This window comes from Orycteropus afer, unplaced genomic scaffold, assembly GCF_000298275.1.
Source record: "Orycteropus afer afer isolate SDZICR_OR568_19922 unplaced genomic scaffold, OryAfe1.0 scaffold00094, whole genome shotgun sequence".
In the NCBI taxonomy this organism is placed as follows: domain Eukaryota; kingdom Metazoa; phylum Chordata; class Mammalia; order Tubulidentata; family Orycteropodidae; genus Orycteropus; species Orycteropus afer.
Window position 1 is genome coordinate 3,159,218 of NW_006921681.1, and position 17,671 is coordinate 3,176,888.

The 17,671-nt window shown below is 43.0% G+C and overlaps 1 protein-coding gene across 1 annotated transcript in view; it reads left to right on the forward strand.

Annotated features, from left to right (window-relative positions):
* The first annotated feature begins 11,296 nt into the window (after positions 1-11,296).
* The window catches only part of PER3 (period circadian regulator 3), a 91,356-nt gene continuing 84,981 nt past the window's right edge, over positions 11,297-17,671 (forward strand). Inside the window, exons 1-2 of the mRNA XM_042781180.1 lie at positions 11,297-11,353; positions 12,569-12,770. Of these exons, the coding sequence (XP_042637114.1) occupies positions 11,297-11,353; positions 12,569-12,770 (259 nt within the window). The remainder of the gene's footprint in view (positions 11,354-12,568; positions 12,771-17,671) is intronic.

Below are 17,671 nucleotides of genomic sequence, written 5' to 3' on the forward strand. Positions count from 1 at the left end.
CTTTAATACCTGTTGAAGACTTGCTTTACAGTGTTCCCAACTGTGAGCAGAAAGCAGCTGTCCATGTTGGGACATTCACTGTGCTTAGCACAGAGCCTCTGGCCAGCTCTGACTCTGATCCGTGGTGCTCTCTCCTTGGCCTCAATGCTCAGTCCCATGTAACCCACTGGCTCCTACATTAACCCAGAATATCTTGCTTGTGTCTGTGTACTTAGCTGGGAACTTGCCCACTATAATGGACTGAATAAAGTGTTTATAAACATAATTCTATCTCCTGTGTTCCTTGTAGATGTGTAGCTATGACAGCTGCACCTGGACCAAGTTCTATAAATGGTGTCCCTCGCTGTTCTCCCTTATAAACGCCCAGACTACTCTGTTTCTTCCCCACTCTGACCAGTCTACTCCCCTGGTGCTGTTTCCTAGTTCCCTGTGTTGTAGAACAAGATGTTTTCCAAACCCAAGTGAATAGAAGCAAAGTGCTTTTCCAAATAGGAGATGAGTGGGGACTGATTTCCACATGATTACCAAAATTTTCAGGATTTGACTGTTTGGTTACCTACATACATGGTCTTTCAAAAGTGATGGGCAGAGTCAGCCCTATGGATGGTAGACTAGATAGCTGCCTGCCTGGGCTGTGGGGAAGGTAAGTTTGGATAGTGAGTGAGTTTTCCCCTGAAAAACCTGTCTCCTCCAAAAAGGCTGTGTTCATTAGGACTCTTGGTTGCAAGTGATGGAAAGTGATGTAATAAAAAAGACTAGGCCTGCTAATCTGATAGAGCCTGGTGAGGCCCCTGAGTCTGTGGCCCCTCCCTTCAGGTCTGGGCTTGAACTCACGCCCATGGCTTCCAGCCAAACAATAGACAGGTGTATAGAATGAACATTGACATCAGGTAGATACACTCCTACTCCTTAGAGCAATCAATTGTGGGAGAATGGAGGGCCATGCTTACACAAGGAGATAGCTCTGGCAGGGGCTTAGGGCAGGAATGCATAGGAAAGAAGGACACCGGGAAGAGGTAACTAGAGGGAAGAAGTGGGAAAAGCTGTTACATTGTGCAGGATTGCAGTCAATGTCATGAAACAAACTATCAACTGCTGTGTGGAAAATGAGCTTGTTCTGTGAACTTTCACCCAAATCACAGTAAAAATTTTTAAATATATATATATGTTTAAGGAGCTCTGGTGGCATAGCGCCTAAGGCATTTGCGAACCAGAAGGCTAACGGTTCAAACCCACCAGCCACTCCTCGGAAGGAAGACTAGGCAATCTACTTCCGTAGAGATACCGCCTCAGAAACCCAAGGAGGGGTCACTGTGAGTCAAATTGACTCATATATATATAATGGGTGATGGTAGACCCATATGTTTTTGCCTTTATTTACAGTGTAATGCCAGTTTCCTCTAAAATGCTGTTGAGAGATTTCTGGTACAGCCAATCCACTTTTTTCCAGCTTTGGTTACTGTTTTCCTGTTATATTAGTAAAAAACCTACTACCATTGAGTTTCAACTCATAGGGACCCTGGAAAAGAATGAACTGGAATTATTCTGTTTGTGACTTATATATAAAGAAATCTATATGCACTTTTGGTGTCATTTTCAAGATTTTGAAGGAAAATATATCTTTATAATAAATGAGTTCCTCTTTCTTTGTCTCTCCCTTAAATGTCAGTGTTCCTCAGGGCTGGGTCTTAAGCCCACTTTTTCTGTTCTACTTAATTCTTGCTAGGCAATCTTATCTAGTCCTCTAATTTCTGTAATTGTAATATATTGATAACTCCTGGCCTCTCAAACTCGAAATGCCCAAAATGGAATCAATCATTCCCCTGCCTTTTGCTCCTCTTATCATTGATAGTACTAGTCTGTCTTGGAGAGTGGCACTATCATCCATCCAGTGTCAGAGCTAAGACAAGTCTCCCCAACTTGGAAGTATTTTTGATTGCCATATCATTTAGGGTATGTTGAGAGTATGCTGTACAGCCAACATCTCCCACATCACAATGACCTAACATAAAAGTTTTTTTCTTTGCTCATATTGCATGTCCAGTATTAGTCAGCAGAGTCACCAGGGAGGGACTTCTGTAAACATCTGTCCCAAGGTTATCACTGCCCTTGGAGGGACCACGATGAATTGCCTGGAAGCGGCACAAGCAGTTCTAGACACATGTTATTGGCCAAAATAAGCCATATGACCGGCCTAACCTTAGAGGAAGGAGCCCTGATGGTATAGTGGTTAAGCACTCAGCTGCTAACTAAAAGGTTGGCAGTTCGAATTCACCCAGAGGCTCCACAGAAGAAACATCTGCCAGTCTGCTCTAGTAAAGATTACAGCTTAGAAAAAGCCCTTTGGTGCAGGGATTGCTATGAGTCGGAATCGACTGGATGACACCCAACAATAACAACCACCTCAGGTGATGGGTGAAAGCAGTTCCTTGGCACTGGATGGAGACATGGACTGTTGGGGACCAGCCCTGAGAATGCCATGTTAGCCTTTTATGACTGATTTTAAAAAAAGTTGGGGCAAATTCCCTTTATCGCATGAGTATTTTGTGGTGAGTTGTGTTGCCTATGATAATTTTATATTTGCATCACTAATAATATAGGAGCTTTGGTAGCATAGTGCCTAAGGCATTTGACTACTAACCAGGACGCTGGCGGTTCAAACCCACCAGCTGCTTCTTGGAAGGAAGGTTGGGCAATGTAGTTCCGTAGAGATACTGCCTTGGAAACCCAAGGGGGGGTCGCTATGAGTCGGGTCTGACTCAACAGCACATAACAACAACAACAATCACTAATAAAATATTTTTAAAGGTAGGTATTTTTTACTGATTTTGAGTGGGACTTAATTGTTTGCTTTAAAATTGAACAGGTTGCTTAGTGTATTTAAAGGTAAGCATACTTATTTACAACTGAGCTAGATTTCATACTAGAAGAAAACTCAACCTGTAAAGCTACAATTTACTAAAAAAAAAAAACAATTATGACAATCATTTGTTAGAAGATTTTTTTTTTTTTGAGTCTTTAAATGGCAAGTTAAATGCATTTAAAATCTGCTAATTATCTTCATACTGCTAAGGCTAAACCTAATCCCCTATATTCTGCCTTCATATCTATGAACAGTATCCCTGCTCTTAGCCAGGACTCTAGTCACCACCTTGAATGGAGGCCTTCTCTTTACCAGTTATCTATTCCCTCTCCTGCATCATTTCTCCTTCTCTATTGGCTCATCCCTTCAAACAGGTCCTAATAAGTGATCTCTTTTCCAAGCCCTCTGTTGATCCTGCATCCCTCCTTCCAACAAACAAATGTTTCCTTATATTCCTTTCAGAAAAGATCCTCCATACAGTTGTTTATACTCATTGCCTCACTTCCTGACTTCCCACTTTTTCTTCAGTCCTGTGGTGCGATGAATTACTTGGTATGGCTTTTCTAGCCAGTCTTTGTGACTCCCACCAGATTACTCGGTTGTTGTTGTTGTTGTTGTTATGTGCCGTCGAGTCGGCCCCGACTCATAGCGACCCCTCCTTGGGTTTCCGAGGCAGTATCACTACGGAAGTAGGATTGCCCAACCTTCCTTCCAGGGAGTGGCTGGTGGGTTTGAACCGCCAGCCTTCTGGTTAGCAGTCAAGTGCTTTAGCCACTATGCTACCAGGTGGGACCATGCAAATAAGGTGTTTGGAACTCTAATGTGGGAATTGGCTAGTTTTGTCATTCTGCTAGGCTTAAAATGAGCCTTCTTAGGGGCAGAAAGGGAGATCTCAATGCCATTATGAGAGATGAGTAAGAGGTGGAGTGAAGTGTATCCTTGGAGCCAAGATCCCTGCACTGGACCTCTTGGGCAGAGAGATAGCAGAGACGACCAGCTGAGAAGTGAGCTGAGGAACCAAGAGTCAGGAGATAGCAGCAGGCTCACCGGCCAGTGGAGCGAGACAGCTGAATGCCTTTAGGCAGGAGCCTTGCTGGCGGAGTGGGATGCACCTAGGTGTACCTATTGGCAGAACTAAAAGAGCTTTGTAGCCCTTGCCTGAGCAGGGCCGAGAGGTATGCCTGAGGGCATAGAAAAGGGGAGACTGTCCTGATCGAAGAATTGTATACTGAAAGTGTTCCTGAACCTGTATCGTAGCCTGTTACTTCCCTAATAAATTACATAATTGTGAGTATTGTCTTCAAGTTCTGTGTGGCCATTACAACGAATTATCGAACCTAGCAGAGAAGTAGTGAGTGCCATAGGAGGGATGGCTGCTGTCAGAGTTGGTAAAAACGCTGGGGCGGGGGTGGAGGGAGGTGGCATGTCTGGCCTCATAGGAATAAGCCTTGGGCTGCTGATGGTGATTCTGCCTCCCTTTTGTGAAGTTAGAGGAGGGTCAGAAGATGCCACCTCCATGCCCTTTTTGTAGTCCATACTATAGAAACATCTTTAACCAAGGTCATCAAAAACCACCATCTTGGTGAAACCCAACAGTAAAATTCTTTGCCCTGGTGTTAATCTGTTTCTCACTGGCATTTGACATAGTTGCCAACTCTCCTTGAAATGCCTTCTCTAGGCTTCCTTGTTGGCATTGTCCTGGTTTTCTTTCAACCTCACCTCCTGCTCCTTTGCTTGGGTCTCTGCATGACCTCTGAGTCTCCATGTGTCCAAGGTCTTGGCCTTTGGCCCTTTTCTGTCTGCCCTATTTAGGTGATACTGTCCACCCCATTGATGTAAATTACATGTACATGCTGATGACTCCCAAATGTAATCTCCATCCCTCTCTTCTCCCCTAAATTCCAATCTTGGAAATCCAATTACCCACTGACATCTCCACTTGGATGTGGAATGCACATCGCAAATAGAACATGTGGAAAATAACTCTTGATTTCTCCATCAAAACTTACTGTCCCCAGCCTTAGCTATCTTAGCTTATGCCCTGTCATAAACAGCTTTGCTTAAACCAAAGCCCCAGGAGTCATCCTTGATTGTTCTTTTACCATCACAACATTCATCAGCAAGGCTTTGTATCCAAATCCAGTTACTTCTTTGACTCATCTTTATTGACACCACTCACCCTAGCTATCATCTAAGCCCCCTCTTGTAATTAACAGCCTCCTAACTAAAAATTTTGTGTTCCATGCAACAGGCTGACCAAGCTTATCAAAGTGGAAATCAGAATGTGGATCTTGCTTAAAATCCTCCACTGGCTTTCCACTGCCATTAGGGAAAAATCCAAATCCCTTTCCTTAATTACAAGGTCATGATCTGGTCCTTCCTAACAGGCAGACCTCATCTCATACCACTTTCCTCACCACACTCTCCCAGTCCACATATACTGCCTTTGGGTTTCTCAATAACAGACTTGCCCCCTTCAGGGCCTCTGCAGGGCTGTTCCGTCTGTAAGAGACACTTTCCACCCCCATGGCAGGCTCCTTCTCACTCCCACTCCCATTCTACCTTCTCTGAAAGGCCTCCTCCTTCACCTGCCCCCTTTACCTCCATGTCTATCCCAGTGACACTTTACCCATTACCTTGTTCTGTTTTCTACATAGTAATTTCCACTTTCTGAACTTACTTTTGGAATTGTGTTCTCTCTTCCTCAGGACTACTGATAAAGGGAATAACCCCCAACAAGCTTTTAGCCTAGTCTGAACTCATGTCAAGGAGTTCTGGTGGCGTAATGTGGATGAGGCTGCTAACCAGAGGGTTGGTGGTTCAAACCCACCAGCTGTTCTGAGGAAAGAAGATGGGGTAATCTACTTCTGTAAAGATTTACAGCCTTGGAAACTCAATGGGTGTCGCTATGAGTCGGAATTGACTCAGTGGCAGTGAGTTTGGTTTGGACTCATGTCAAGGGAACAAGAGTGACTCCATTTTGACTCATTTCTAAGCATGTTCTTTTAGATTTTTTTTCATATGTTCTAGGAAACAGCTGCACCCACAAACAGTTGATGGTTGGCTGATTCTCAGAAAAACAGCCTGGTTCCCCAACCTGAACACATCCTTGCCTGCTGTCTTAGTTCTTTAGTGCTCTGTAACAGAAATAGCACAAGTGGATGGCTTTAACAAAAAATATTTATTCTCACAATTTAGGAAGCTAAAAGTCTGAATTCAAAACACCAGCTCTAGGGGAAGACTTTCTCTGTTGGCTCTGGAGGCAGATCCTTGTCTCCTTTCAACAGCTGTGGGCACTGGCATTCCTTGGAGATCTCCATGTGTCTTGGCCTCAATCTTCCACTGGGTCTAGGTGTTCTCAGCAAAGGGACCTGGGTTATAAGGATAAGCTCCACTCCCAAATCTTTCTTGATGGTAGTCAGGTCTCAGGCACGCACGCGCTGTCTCTCTCTCCTTTTATCTCTTGTAAGATAAAAGGTGATGCAGCGCACACCCCAGGGAAGCTCCCTTTACATGGAATGAGCGCTGTGACCAGATTGAGAATGTTGTTGTTGTTGTTATGTGCCTTCCAGTCGGACCTGACTCATAGCAACCACTCCTTGGATTTCCGAGGCAGTATCACTAAAGTAGATTGCCCCATCTTCCTTCCGAGGAGTTGCTGGTGGGTTTGAACCGCCAGCTTTCTGGTTAGCAGTCCAGTGACTCAGGCACTATGTTACCAGAGTTCCCTGAGAATGTTGTACCCAACCCTAATCCCCTTACTATTGATTGATCACATCATGGGGGATGATTACATCATTACTTAACTGACAAATCACTGAGAAACATGGCCTAGCCAAGCTGACATATACTTTTGAGAGACATAATTCAGTCCATGGCACCTCACTACATAGCTGTAATGGACCTATCAGAGACAAAGCCCCACTTCTCGTATAGCCCATCTTAAGTTTCCTGATCACTCACCTACCAATGAAGAGAGCTTTAGCTGTGTCCTGGCTTCCTGTTTTTGCCTCTATAAACCCTTGTCACCCCATGCTTCAATGAAGGGATGATCTTACCCTGGAAGACTTCCTGCCTCCCCAACCCAAGTTGCTTGTATTCTTAATAAATCTATATTTGGAATTTTTCAAAATCTAAGTTTTACCCTTGGACAAGCTGCAGACTCCCTGCAAGTGGCAGGGACTTTGTCTCATCCACCACTTGTGGTCATCTCTGCCCAAGTATGTGCTTTTTAAATATTTGTGGAGTAAATGCAGCTACAGGTGAGAACTTCAAAAAAAAGGGAGATCCAATTTAGTGTGTCATTTGGAAAAATAATTTATCCAATACATAATTTGAACTTTTTTTTTTTTTTTTTTAAACATACAATTCCTTTCATTTCTGTAACAAGTGTAACAACATTTCTGATGTACCAGGCGCTGGAGGGCAGGGCATCTGCACTGATCCTATATTTCAGGTGAGTCAGGATACAATCTAAGAAGGGCTTTCAGAATGGTGGTAAGGGGTGGGAACTTCTCTGCACCTTCCTTTTCTGAAAGGACATGCCATTTACACACACTTGTTTTTGTTTAGTTGCCAAATGAATCTGTAACTTTGGGAAGACCAAACCAAAACAACAACAACACACACACAAAATCAAAACACCAAACCCACTGCCATCAGGTCGATTCCGAAGGATCCCCATTGGGTTTTCAAGGCCATAAATCTTCTGCAGAGCAGCTGGTGGGTTTGAACCACCAACTTTCGGGTTAATAGTCAAATGCCTTAGGCACTGCACCACCAGAACGCCTTAGGAAGGCCAGGAGAATGTTAAAGTACCATTCATTGTCAAAATTCAGTTTCATAAAATCTGGTTTGATTCCCCGCCCCCCGGCGGCGGTGGCGGTCAGTTGCCGCGGAATCCATCCCAACTAATGGCAAACCCGTATGTGCAGAGTAGAACTGCTCCATTGGGTTTTCAAAGCCATGATCGTTAGGCAGCAGCTCGTCAAGCCTGGCTTCCAAGGTGTCTCTGGATGGGTATGAACCGCTAACCTTTCGGTTGGTGGTTGAGTGCTTAACTGTGGCAATCAGGAACTTCTTTCGGTCTTAGTAGGCTTGTAAATTCTTAAAATTACCAGGACTACGATATTGCAGTTCCTTTCGAGCCCACTAACCTAAGGAGTTGGCAGGAAGAAGAAGAAAGTGTAGAGGACGGAAATAATGTAAATCAAGAAAAGGCAGAAAAAACATTGAAAATTTTCAGTTCTAGCTTCTGGCTACCTCAGGGAGTTCCTAGTTTCCACAGATGCTTCGCTCCAAGGTTCGCTCCATCTCCCCCTTAAGCAGCAGGCGCAGCCTGGCGCCCTTGGTTGCCGACTCCGGAAGAGGCTGCCAGACGGCTCCTCCCAACCTTCCTCAAGAGCCACCGCCTCGGCCCGCCCCTCACGTGGAGGCCGCGACGGCCCCGCCCACTCTCGCTGACGGAATTCCCCGCCCTCCCTATTACTGGCAGCTCCAGTGCCCTATCACTACCGCTTCCCGAGCCGCCTCAAGGCCACACCGCCCCCTATTTACGCGCCTGCCTGCGGGGATTGGCAGAACACCGCCCTCAGCCCACCCACGGGCGTTATGTAACGTTCTCTGATGCCTTCGCCCCCGTCCTACTCGCCCTAGTTTATATAACCCGGGCGCCCCAGAGTTGGGCCCCGCCTCTAGGCCAATGGGGTCCGTGCAGCTGACCGAGGCGTCCAATCTTGTGTCCCGGGGGCGGGGTGCTGTCACGTGGCGGCGGGGGGCGCGGGCGCCGGCACGCGGCGGGCCTCGGGACTGGCGAGCGCGGGCCGGGGAGGACCGGCTGCGGGTGAGATCTTGGCCGGCGGGCTTCCAGTTCGAGCCTGCCCTCCTCGTCCGCGGCAGGAGCAGCAGCTTCGGTACGGTGTGCGTTCCCGGGACCACCTTTTCCCGGCCCAGTGCTTGGCGCGCGCCGAGTTTTCGGAAGTGGGGAAAGTTGTGTGAATCAGTCTTCTATGGAGCAACAAGGGCCAGGCGACCTGTCCCCGGGGGGGCTCTCAAGTCGTAGCGGTCCCTGTCTCCGGCACTAGTCGTATGTTTCACTGGACACCTGTCACCTTTGTCCCCCCAGACAGGACCTGCTGCGGTGCGAGCATCCAGGAAGATTTTTATGGAAATACTGTGAGAAAAGTGCCTCCAGGTGACCACAGGTCAGTACTTTCTTGTATGTGATGGCTGGTCACTTTCCCTAACGCGATGACAAGGACCAAAATAAGGAATACACTTCGATCCCTGGCTCCAAAATAAATGAGAAGCGGGCGACAAACGTGAGGGCAGCCGAGCACGAGATGGAGCTCGGCGGAGGTCTGGACCTGCCCCGCGGTCAGGCTCAGGATTCCCAGGAAAACGAACCCGAGGAGCTTGAAGGACCCCAGCCCCGCGGGAGGGAGCCCCTCGGAGCCGAACCCGATGCAATGTGGAGCCAGAACTACCAACTGCCCAGAAACTATGAGGAGAGCAGCAACAGGTGACAGCTTTGTTTTCATTTCACAACCAGATTTGTTTGTTCTTCCCGAGAGTAGTAAAAGGAAAAGCAGAGCTTCGCTACTTTTCTCTTTTATTTTTGAGCCTAGGGGAAAGTTTAGGGGGAGACCCAGATTAATGAGAATGAGGAGATCTGGGAAAATGGAGGAAAGCACCAAAGAGCACATAAAAAGTGCTTAGAATTAGCTGAGTTGAGGTTGGAGTGGAAATGGGAGAAAGTAGACGTTTTGACATTTACCTATTTCTTTGCCTCGATTTCTTTCTCTGTAAAAAAAAATAAGTTCCCAGTTTCTGTCAAGTGGATTCTGACTCATGGCAACACCTTGTGTGTCAGAGCAGAACTCTGTTCCATGGGGTTTTCATTGGCTTATTTTTCAGAAGTAGATCACCCGGCCTTTCTTCCAAGTTACTTCTGGGTAGACTCGAATCCCAGCCTTTTGGTTAGCAGCTGAACACATCAGGTGTTTACACCACTCAGGGACTAATAAACCTGTAAACTAAATGCGATGGTGCATGTAAAGCACTTAGAAAATGGCCTGGTACGTAGTATGTGTGTGATAAATGTTGGCTGTTATTATTATATAAAAATAGTGGCTATGAGTCAGAATGGACTCAATGGCAGTGAAGTTGTAATTACTGAAGATGTGAATTTATTATTTTTCCTTTTACCAGTGGACAGCAGGATCGAATCAGAGTTTCGGAAGAACTCATGACGGTGGTCCAGGAAATGAAAAAGTACTTCCCGTCGGAGAAGCATAGTAAACCAAGCACTCTAGATGCCCTCAACTATGCCCTTCGCTGTGTGCACAGTGTGCAAGGTAAGCTAGCTGGAGAGCAAAGCCAGTAGTACAAATACACCCAAAGAACTTGTCACTGTGGTTTTATTCACAGAAATCTTTTGAGCTTTTTATACTTTATGGAAGATGAGCAGACTACAGTGATTTCATTAGTGTCTTAATTTTTCAAATGAAGAAGGCCAGGAGAACCTTATTTGCTGAGTATTGTAGTAAATATGAGGAGCTCTGGTACCATAGTGCCTAAGGCACTTGACTGCTAACCAGAAGGCTGGCGGTTCCAACCCACCAGCCACTCCTTGGAAGGAAAGTTGGGCGAACTACTGTAGTGATACCGCCTCAGAAACCCAAGGAAGGTCACTATGAGTTGGGGCTGACTCAGTGGCACACAACAACATAGTAAATAAGCAGTATTTTGTTGGCTCCCTTGCAAGAGCCTAGTGTTTAGTATAAGCACAATTTGAAGATTCACTCTTTAAAGGAGCATTGTCTTCTGTGGGTGTTAGGAAAAAAGTATGTTTGACTAAATACAATATGTGTTTCCAAGTCATACACATACCTTTAAAATACAGTCATAATATATCAAGAATTTACCAAATTAAAAATGAGAAATTGGAAACAATTGTTTCTTTTTCTCCCTCATTTTTCTTCTTGAAGAATTTCATAAAGAACACATTGTCTTTACCACAGACCTCTGTGGCTTTACATATGCTGAATGTGGAATAATGTTACTGTCATGTGTGTGCACAAGTGTGTATATTTGGAATTTTGGTTTTCAGTACCTTGTTTTAGTATGTTAAGTGTGTCCTGTTCTTTGTGCTCTAGAAAATGCTGAATTCATCAGGAACTACGTTTTTGAGAAAATTCAAAATCTTGAGTTTGCACCACTATCCATATTTTAGGTGAAAGAAGAAAATGATCTGGTTCTGAGGAAAACACACAGAGGTGTCCTAAAAAATAAGTCTGCTTAAGAGTGATGAAAGTTATTTCCTAAAGATAACCATTGCCACTGGCCTACCTGTTTATTTTCTTGTGTTTCTTAGCAAACAGTGAGTTTTTCCAGATTCTCAGTCAAAATGGAGCACCTCAAGCAGATGTGACCATGTACAGTCTTGAGAAGCTGACCGCTATCGCCTCAGAACACACTTCCAAAAACACAGTAAGAATTCACGAATTTTGCAATACCAACCTAGGTGACTTTCCTAAGGACTTTCTCTAGATACAGATTTTTTGAAAATAATACTGCAAGTTTCAGTAACTATGGTTTGAGGTAAACAAAAGGAGAAAAGTGCTAAGGAGACATTGTATAGTTTCTTATGATCTTGACAGAGAACACCTCCAGATGCAGGAACGTTGGTTACGAGGTGCTTCTGTCTCCTTACCATCCCTGAGTTCTCTCAAATTGACAAATAAACAAATACACTGCAGAGTATTTTCCTGCATTTTATCCTAATCTGAGAATTGTTCATTTCTATTTATATCATTCTTAGTTAATATATCTACTACTTCAAGTTGTAACAGCTGGATTTTATAGAACAGGTGAGTTGAGATGCTGTCATTTTTTATGAAATTTTGGAAGAGATGTTTGGTATATCTTCCTTGAATCTCTTCAGGTGGATAGAATAATTCAGCCTGGTTTTTGTTAATAATGATGAAGAGTACCAAATGTTATGTTCAGACCTCAACATGACTTGAAGATGTTATCATTTGGGAGCATGAGCTATCTCTAGGATTATAGTAGTGTGTATTTAGTAACTTGTGTGTACAGAGGAGGTGCTATGGAGACTTCAGAAAGCATTTACCCTTTAATATCTTTAAAGTAAAGCTAGAGAGGAAATATATGCCATGTTAGAGGACACACACAGTGGCTGATTATAAGTGTATAACATTTATGTCCAGTGGAACAAATTTGAGAAGTGGTTCTTACGAAATAAGGATTGTCAAAGACAGCTTCTTGAAGGAGATAAATCTTGAGCTTGGTCTTGAGGTACAGAATATGTATCTGATGAGAAGAAGACAGTCCCTCCAAGTGTGTAGACTGCAGCCTGCAAAGAAGGAATTGGAAGTTTATGTAACATAGTATCTTTAGTCCGTATAGAGTGAGCTTGTACATATATTATATTTGGCATGGAAATCAAGCATTCAGAAGGTCAAACTCTGATTTCTGGTAATATTTAAGTTACAAATATTATCAGAAGTTTTCTGATAATATTTAGTAAGTATGTTAGAACAAATTATTTTGGAAGTTTTATTGCCATTATAGGATATGTGTGTGTGTGTGTGTGTGATAAGCTATTAATAAGGGCAGACTTCTAGAAGAAATTTACCTAGTAAGTGTTTCAATATTTGCATTTATTGTCAATGTTTTTCATAGGATACCTTTGTGGCAGTTTTTTCATTTCTGTCTGGAAGGTTAGTGCACATTTCTGAACAGGCTACTTCCATCCTGAATTGTAAAAAAGATGTCTTGGAGTCCTCTCATTTTGTTGAACTGCTTGCCCCTCAAGATGTGAGGATGTTCTACACATACACTGCCCATGCCCAGCTTCCCTTCTGGAACAACTGGACCCACATAGGTAATGGGACCAATAATTTGATGTTCATCTTGCCTCATAGTTTCATTCTTCCAGAAATAATATAGAAATTAATATTCTATTTAGAACATGTAAACTATATGGTTTTGCGTATTTCTTTTTTAAAAAGAAATCAAATGTAGTGAAAAGCTTTGTAATTGCTTGAATAACATAAAGATGTAATAAATGTGCTTTGGTTTTAGTCAAGTTAATTGCATAGGTTAACCAAAACCAAATCTGTTGTTGTCGAGTTGATTCCAACTCAGCAACCCTTAGGGCAGGGTAGAGCTGCCCTATAGGGTTTTCTAGGCTGTAATCTTTATGGAGGCTTGATTGCCACAGGTTTCTCCCATGGAGTGGTTGGTGGATTTGGTTTAAACTGGTTTAACTGACCTTTTGGTTAGCAACCAAGTGTTTAAACACTGCACTACCATATCATAAATAGTGGTACATTCACCAGCACATTGCATGGCAGTATAATCAATGTCAAGGCTCTGTTTCCTTTAAAAAACAACAACAGTTGCTGTCAAGTTTAATCTGACTCATGGGAACCCCAGGTGTATCAGAGGAGGACTGTGTCCCGCAGAGTTTTCAGTATCTGAGTTTTTTGGAAGGGCTCTCCAGGCATTTCTTATGAGGCAGCTTTGGGTAGATTTGAACTGCCAGCCTTTTGATGAGCAGCTGCATGTGTTAACCATTTGTACCACCCAGGGACTTCTGTTTCCTTTAAGTTATTAAAATTAAATGTTTCCCTTTATACATTGGTGTCATTATTCCTTTGTACGATAGATTTTACTTTGGAGATAATGTTTTCATGATTAGCTCCCTTTTCCAGTTTTTCTTGCCCATAAATCTCATTATTTTTCTCCTGAAAGTTATGCTTATTTCTGTCTAGGGGATGCCTCTTCAGTTTTCTTTGTGACATCCAGTCCAGTCTTTATGATCTTTAAGTATGTGTCAGCCTTCACTTTGATCCTGAGCCCATCTCTGTGCTTTTTAAGTCCAGCACTTGGTCCAGTGAAAGCAGTCTTGCATCTTTTTCCAATTACAGATGTTTGCTTTGCCTTTTTTGCACACTTTTACATAAGCTTAGAAAACATACCTATACCATCCTTGCTGTCTCCTAGCTTCCTTATTGCTACTTTTCCCATCATTTAAAAATATTAATTTCCTTTTTCTTCCTCTTTTGTGGCCATATTTTCTCATTCTTTAACTGTCCATGTTTGATCTTCCACTTTCATTCAGTCTTTTACTCATTTTGTAAACAGTTGTTCAATAATCACTATGGCCATGAACTATTCTAGATCCTGAGGTGTAGCTCTGAACAGGACAGACACCTGATAAGACTGCTTGCCAGCTCTTTCATGTTCACTTCAGACATTTTTCCTTCAGCGTTGCTTGTGTAGTCTCTTATCTTTCCAACCCTTTTATCTTTGGTAATTACTGATGACATGGGCCGAAGCATGGCAAAGATTATGAGAATGGCAGGACCGGGCATTGGTTTGTTTTGTTGTACATAAGGTCACTATGAGTCGGAACCAACTTGACAGCATCTAAGAACAACAATAACAACTTTGATATTTTCCGTCTCATATAAAACTTAATATGCACTGAATGTGTTGTCTGTTATACCTCAAAATTTACTTATAACATTATGGAATAAGTAAATTAATCTGTACTCATATTGTACTTTTGCCTGTAAATCTCAAGGATTCAGACTCACCTTGAAGGTAGTTAGTTAATTTTATGCCATTTCTAAGCTGTGTCCTTTTTGACCTCTTTCTGTCCCTTCTCTCCACCACCTGTCTGTCAGTTTGTTTTAATATGGTAGCTTGCATGTTGCTATGATGCTGGGTCACAACTGAATATTGTCCTATATTCTGCTGTAAAAAGAGCCCCCTACATTGGAAGGCACTCCAGATTCACAGTGGCCTCCACAATGGACTTGAGCAGACCACCAATCATGAACATGGTACAGGACCCGGCAGCATTCCTGCTGTTGTACGTGGGGTCACCGTGACTCAGAGACGATGAAATAGCAACTGAATAACAACAACCCTCCCTTTGAGCTCACAGAACATTAAGGACTTAGGAAGCTATATGCTCAGCCTTTGGTCAGCCTTTGGCCCTGTATTAGGACATGTTTTCATTTAAGCTTATAATATGGACCTCTCAGAAGGATCTGACCACTGTATTTTTAGAACACACTCCCAAAATCTCAGAAAGAATTTATACACAGGCTTGCTGTTGAAATGCATAATGGGCTTACATTTGCTGTGTGAGCTTACAGTCTTGCTCCCTGTGTTGTGAGTCTCTTGGTGAAGACAGTTGAAATTCAGATACCTGATGTGATGTATAAATGGCATAAGGCATTTGGCTACAAACCAGAAGATTGGTGGTTTGAACCCACCAGCCGCTCTGGGGAAGAAAGGTGAGGCAGTCTACTTCTGTAGTGATTTACAGCCTTGGAAACCCAATGGAGGTCACTATGAGTTGGAATCGACTTGATGGCAGTGAGATTTGGAGAGTAAACAAGTTTACATCCCAGTAGAGCTACAACATTTTCTGTGTGCAAAGAATTTTAAATTAGGAATCTGAAGGTCTGAGTTTTAAATTTGAGTTCCGTTCCTTCATTAATCTTGGGAGTCACTTGGCTTCTCTTTGTAAAATAAGAATAATAGCTTCTGACCAGGGTTTCCATGAGATTCGAACAAGCCTATGCTGGAAAAGCACTTTAGATAGTTAGCTCTCTATAAACATAAAGAAGTCCCTAGGTGATACAAAGGGTAACATGCTCAACTGCTAACCAGAAGGTTGAAGGTTCAAGTCTACCCAGAGGTGCTGTGGAAGAAAGAGCTGGCAATCTGCTTCTGAAAAATTAGCCTTTGAAAACCCTATGAGCACATTTCTACTCTAACACACATAGGGTTGCTATGAGGTAGAATCAACTCGATGGCAACTGGTTTGGTTTGGGTTTATAAACTTAAAGCATAATAATAGTCAATATAATATTTTGAGTTGTTACTATTTGCCTGGGGCTCTTCTTAATGTTCACATAGACTGGATAGTTTAATTTTCATATAACTTGGTGTGGTATAGGTACTGTTACTACCCCCGATTTACAGCTAAGGTGACTTAGTTTGCATCTACCAGGAAGCAAATGCCAAGGTGGGATTAGATGTACAAGAAGTACATTGAGGGAAGGAGTAGGTGAGGCCAGAAGCATCTGCAGATCCTAATGCAGCTCTGACACCCTGGAAGGAGAAGGAAGGAAGAGAAGAGGGGAGAAAGGACACCATCATGAAAGGAGAGAGGAGGAAAGAGAATAGGGGGAAAAGCACTCAGTTCAAAGAACAGCCAGAGTGGGAGCCCAAGGGAAGTCTAGGAGCATAGTCATGCATTGGCGATCTCCCCAGAATGGTCCTGCCTCAGTACTCCCATGTGCGGGCAGTGCCGGGAGCCGTCGCAGGAAGCATGGTGTGAGTGGTGGTGGATGGAGAGTGGACGCAGCTCTTAACTTTCAGCCAGGGGTGCCCCAGGCTGCTGGGAGCTGCCATAGTCACTGAGGCACTTAGTTGAGTGATTCACCTGCAGTCACACTACTGAAATGAGATGGAGCAGGGAATCATCTTGGTAGTTAGAATCCAGAGCCATACTCTTAGCCATTGCTTTCAAAGTTGGGAACTTTCCTGACTGTAACAATTGTCAGCAACTCTAGCTTTAAAATTAAATTTAAAAAAGGTTGCCATAGAGTCAATTTAATGTTTCAGAGGAATTGCGCTCCATGGGTTTTTCAAAGCTAGGCCGTTTCAGAAATGTATTGCCAGGCCTTTCTTCTAAGACACCTATGGGAGGACTCAAACCTCCCACGTTTCTGTTAGCAGGAAAATGCGTTAACTTTTTGCGTCACCCAGGGACTCCAGCTTTAACATAGGAAAACTAAAAAAACAAACCAAACTCGGTGCCGTTGGGTCAATTTTGACTCATAGCAATCCCTCTTTGGGTTTCCGAGGTGGTGTATCTATGGAAGTAGATTGTTCAGTCTTACTTCTGAGGAGTGGTTGGTGGGTTTGAACCACCAGCCTCTGGTTAGCAGTCAGATGCCTTAGGCACTATGCCACCAGAGCTGTAATCAAATGAAGTGTATGTTTGAAAGCTGTGCCAAGGACTATTTTGAAGGAAATTCTCTTCCCTAAAATTATCTCAGAAATTAAGGATATTTGTAAAAGTCCTTTGCTTGCCTTAATTCCTCCATGAGTTTATCTAAGTTTTTGCTGAAACCATTTCTGTGTTAAAATTGTAGTATGCCTTAACAATAATTAATTCCATCATCTCCCTTTATAAAGTTGTTCTTCTATTTATTTTTCACAGACACACTATAAGAATGAGCTTCTGGTTCCAGAATTCTGGAACTGTAACCCTCATACTTTTATGAATTGTGGTACTTTGGTCACTGGTTCCTTTACTTTTAAACTGGAGTATCTTTTAAAATCATGTGCATTTTCCTCAGTCATTCAAAAGGGCTTTTTCTGATTCTTCTGACAATCTTTTCTCTAGAAGTACAGACTTGGGCCTTATCCAGTATCTTAGTTTTTTTGACTTCTTGTTTGTATTCCTTCCTTGGATGTATGTTAAACATCACACAGTTTTCCGTGGTTCCCATTACTGTGTACCTTTCTCTCTAGTGAAAAAAAATGCCCAAAAGATAGCTTCAGTTCTGAATTACCGCCTCACACACATACAAAAAAAAACCAAAAACCCAAACCTGTGGTCACCAAGTTGATTTTGACTCATTGCACCTCTATAGGACAGGGTAAAACTGCCCCATAGGGTTTCCAAGGCTGTAAATCTTTGTTTTTTTCAATTTATTTATTTTTATTTTAAGAGTTTTTTTTTTTTTTTTT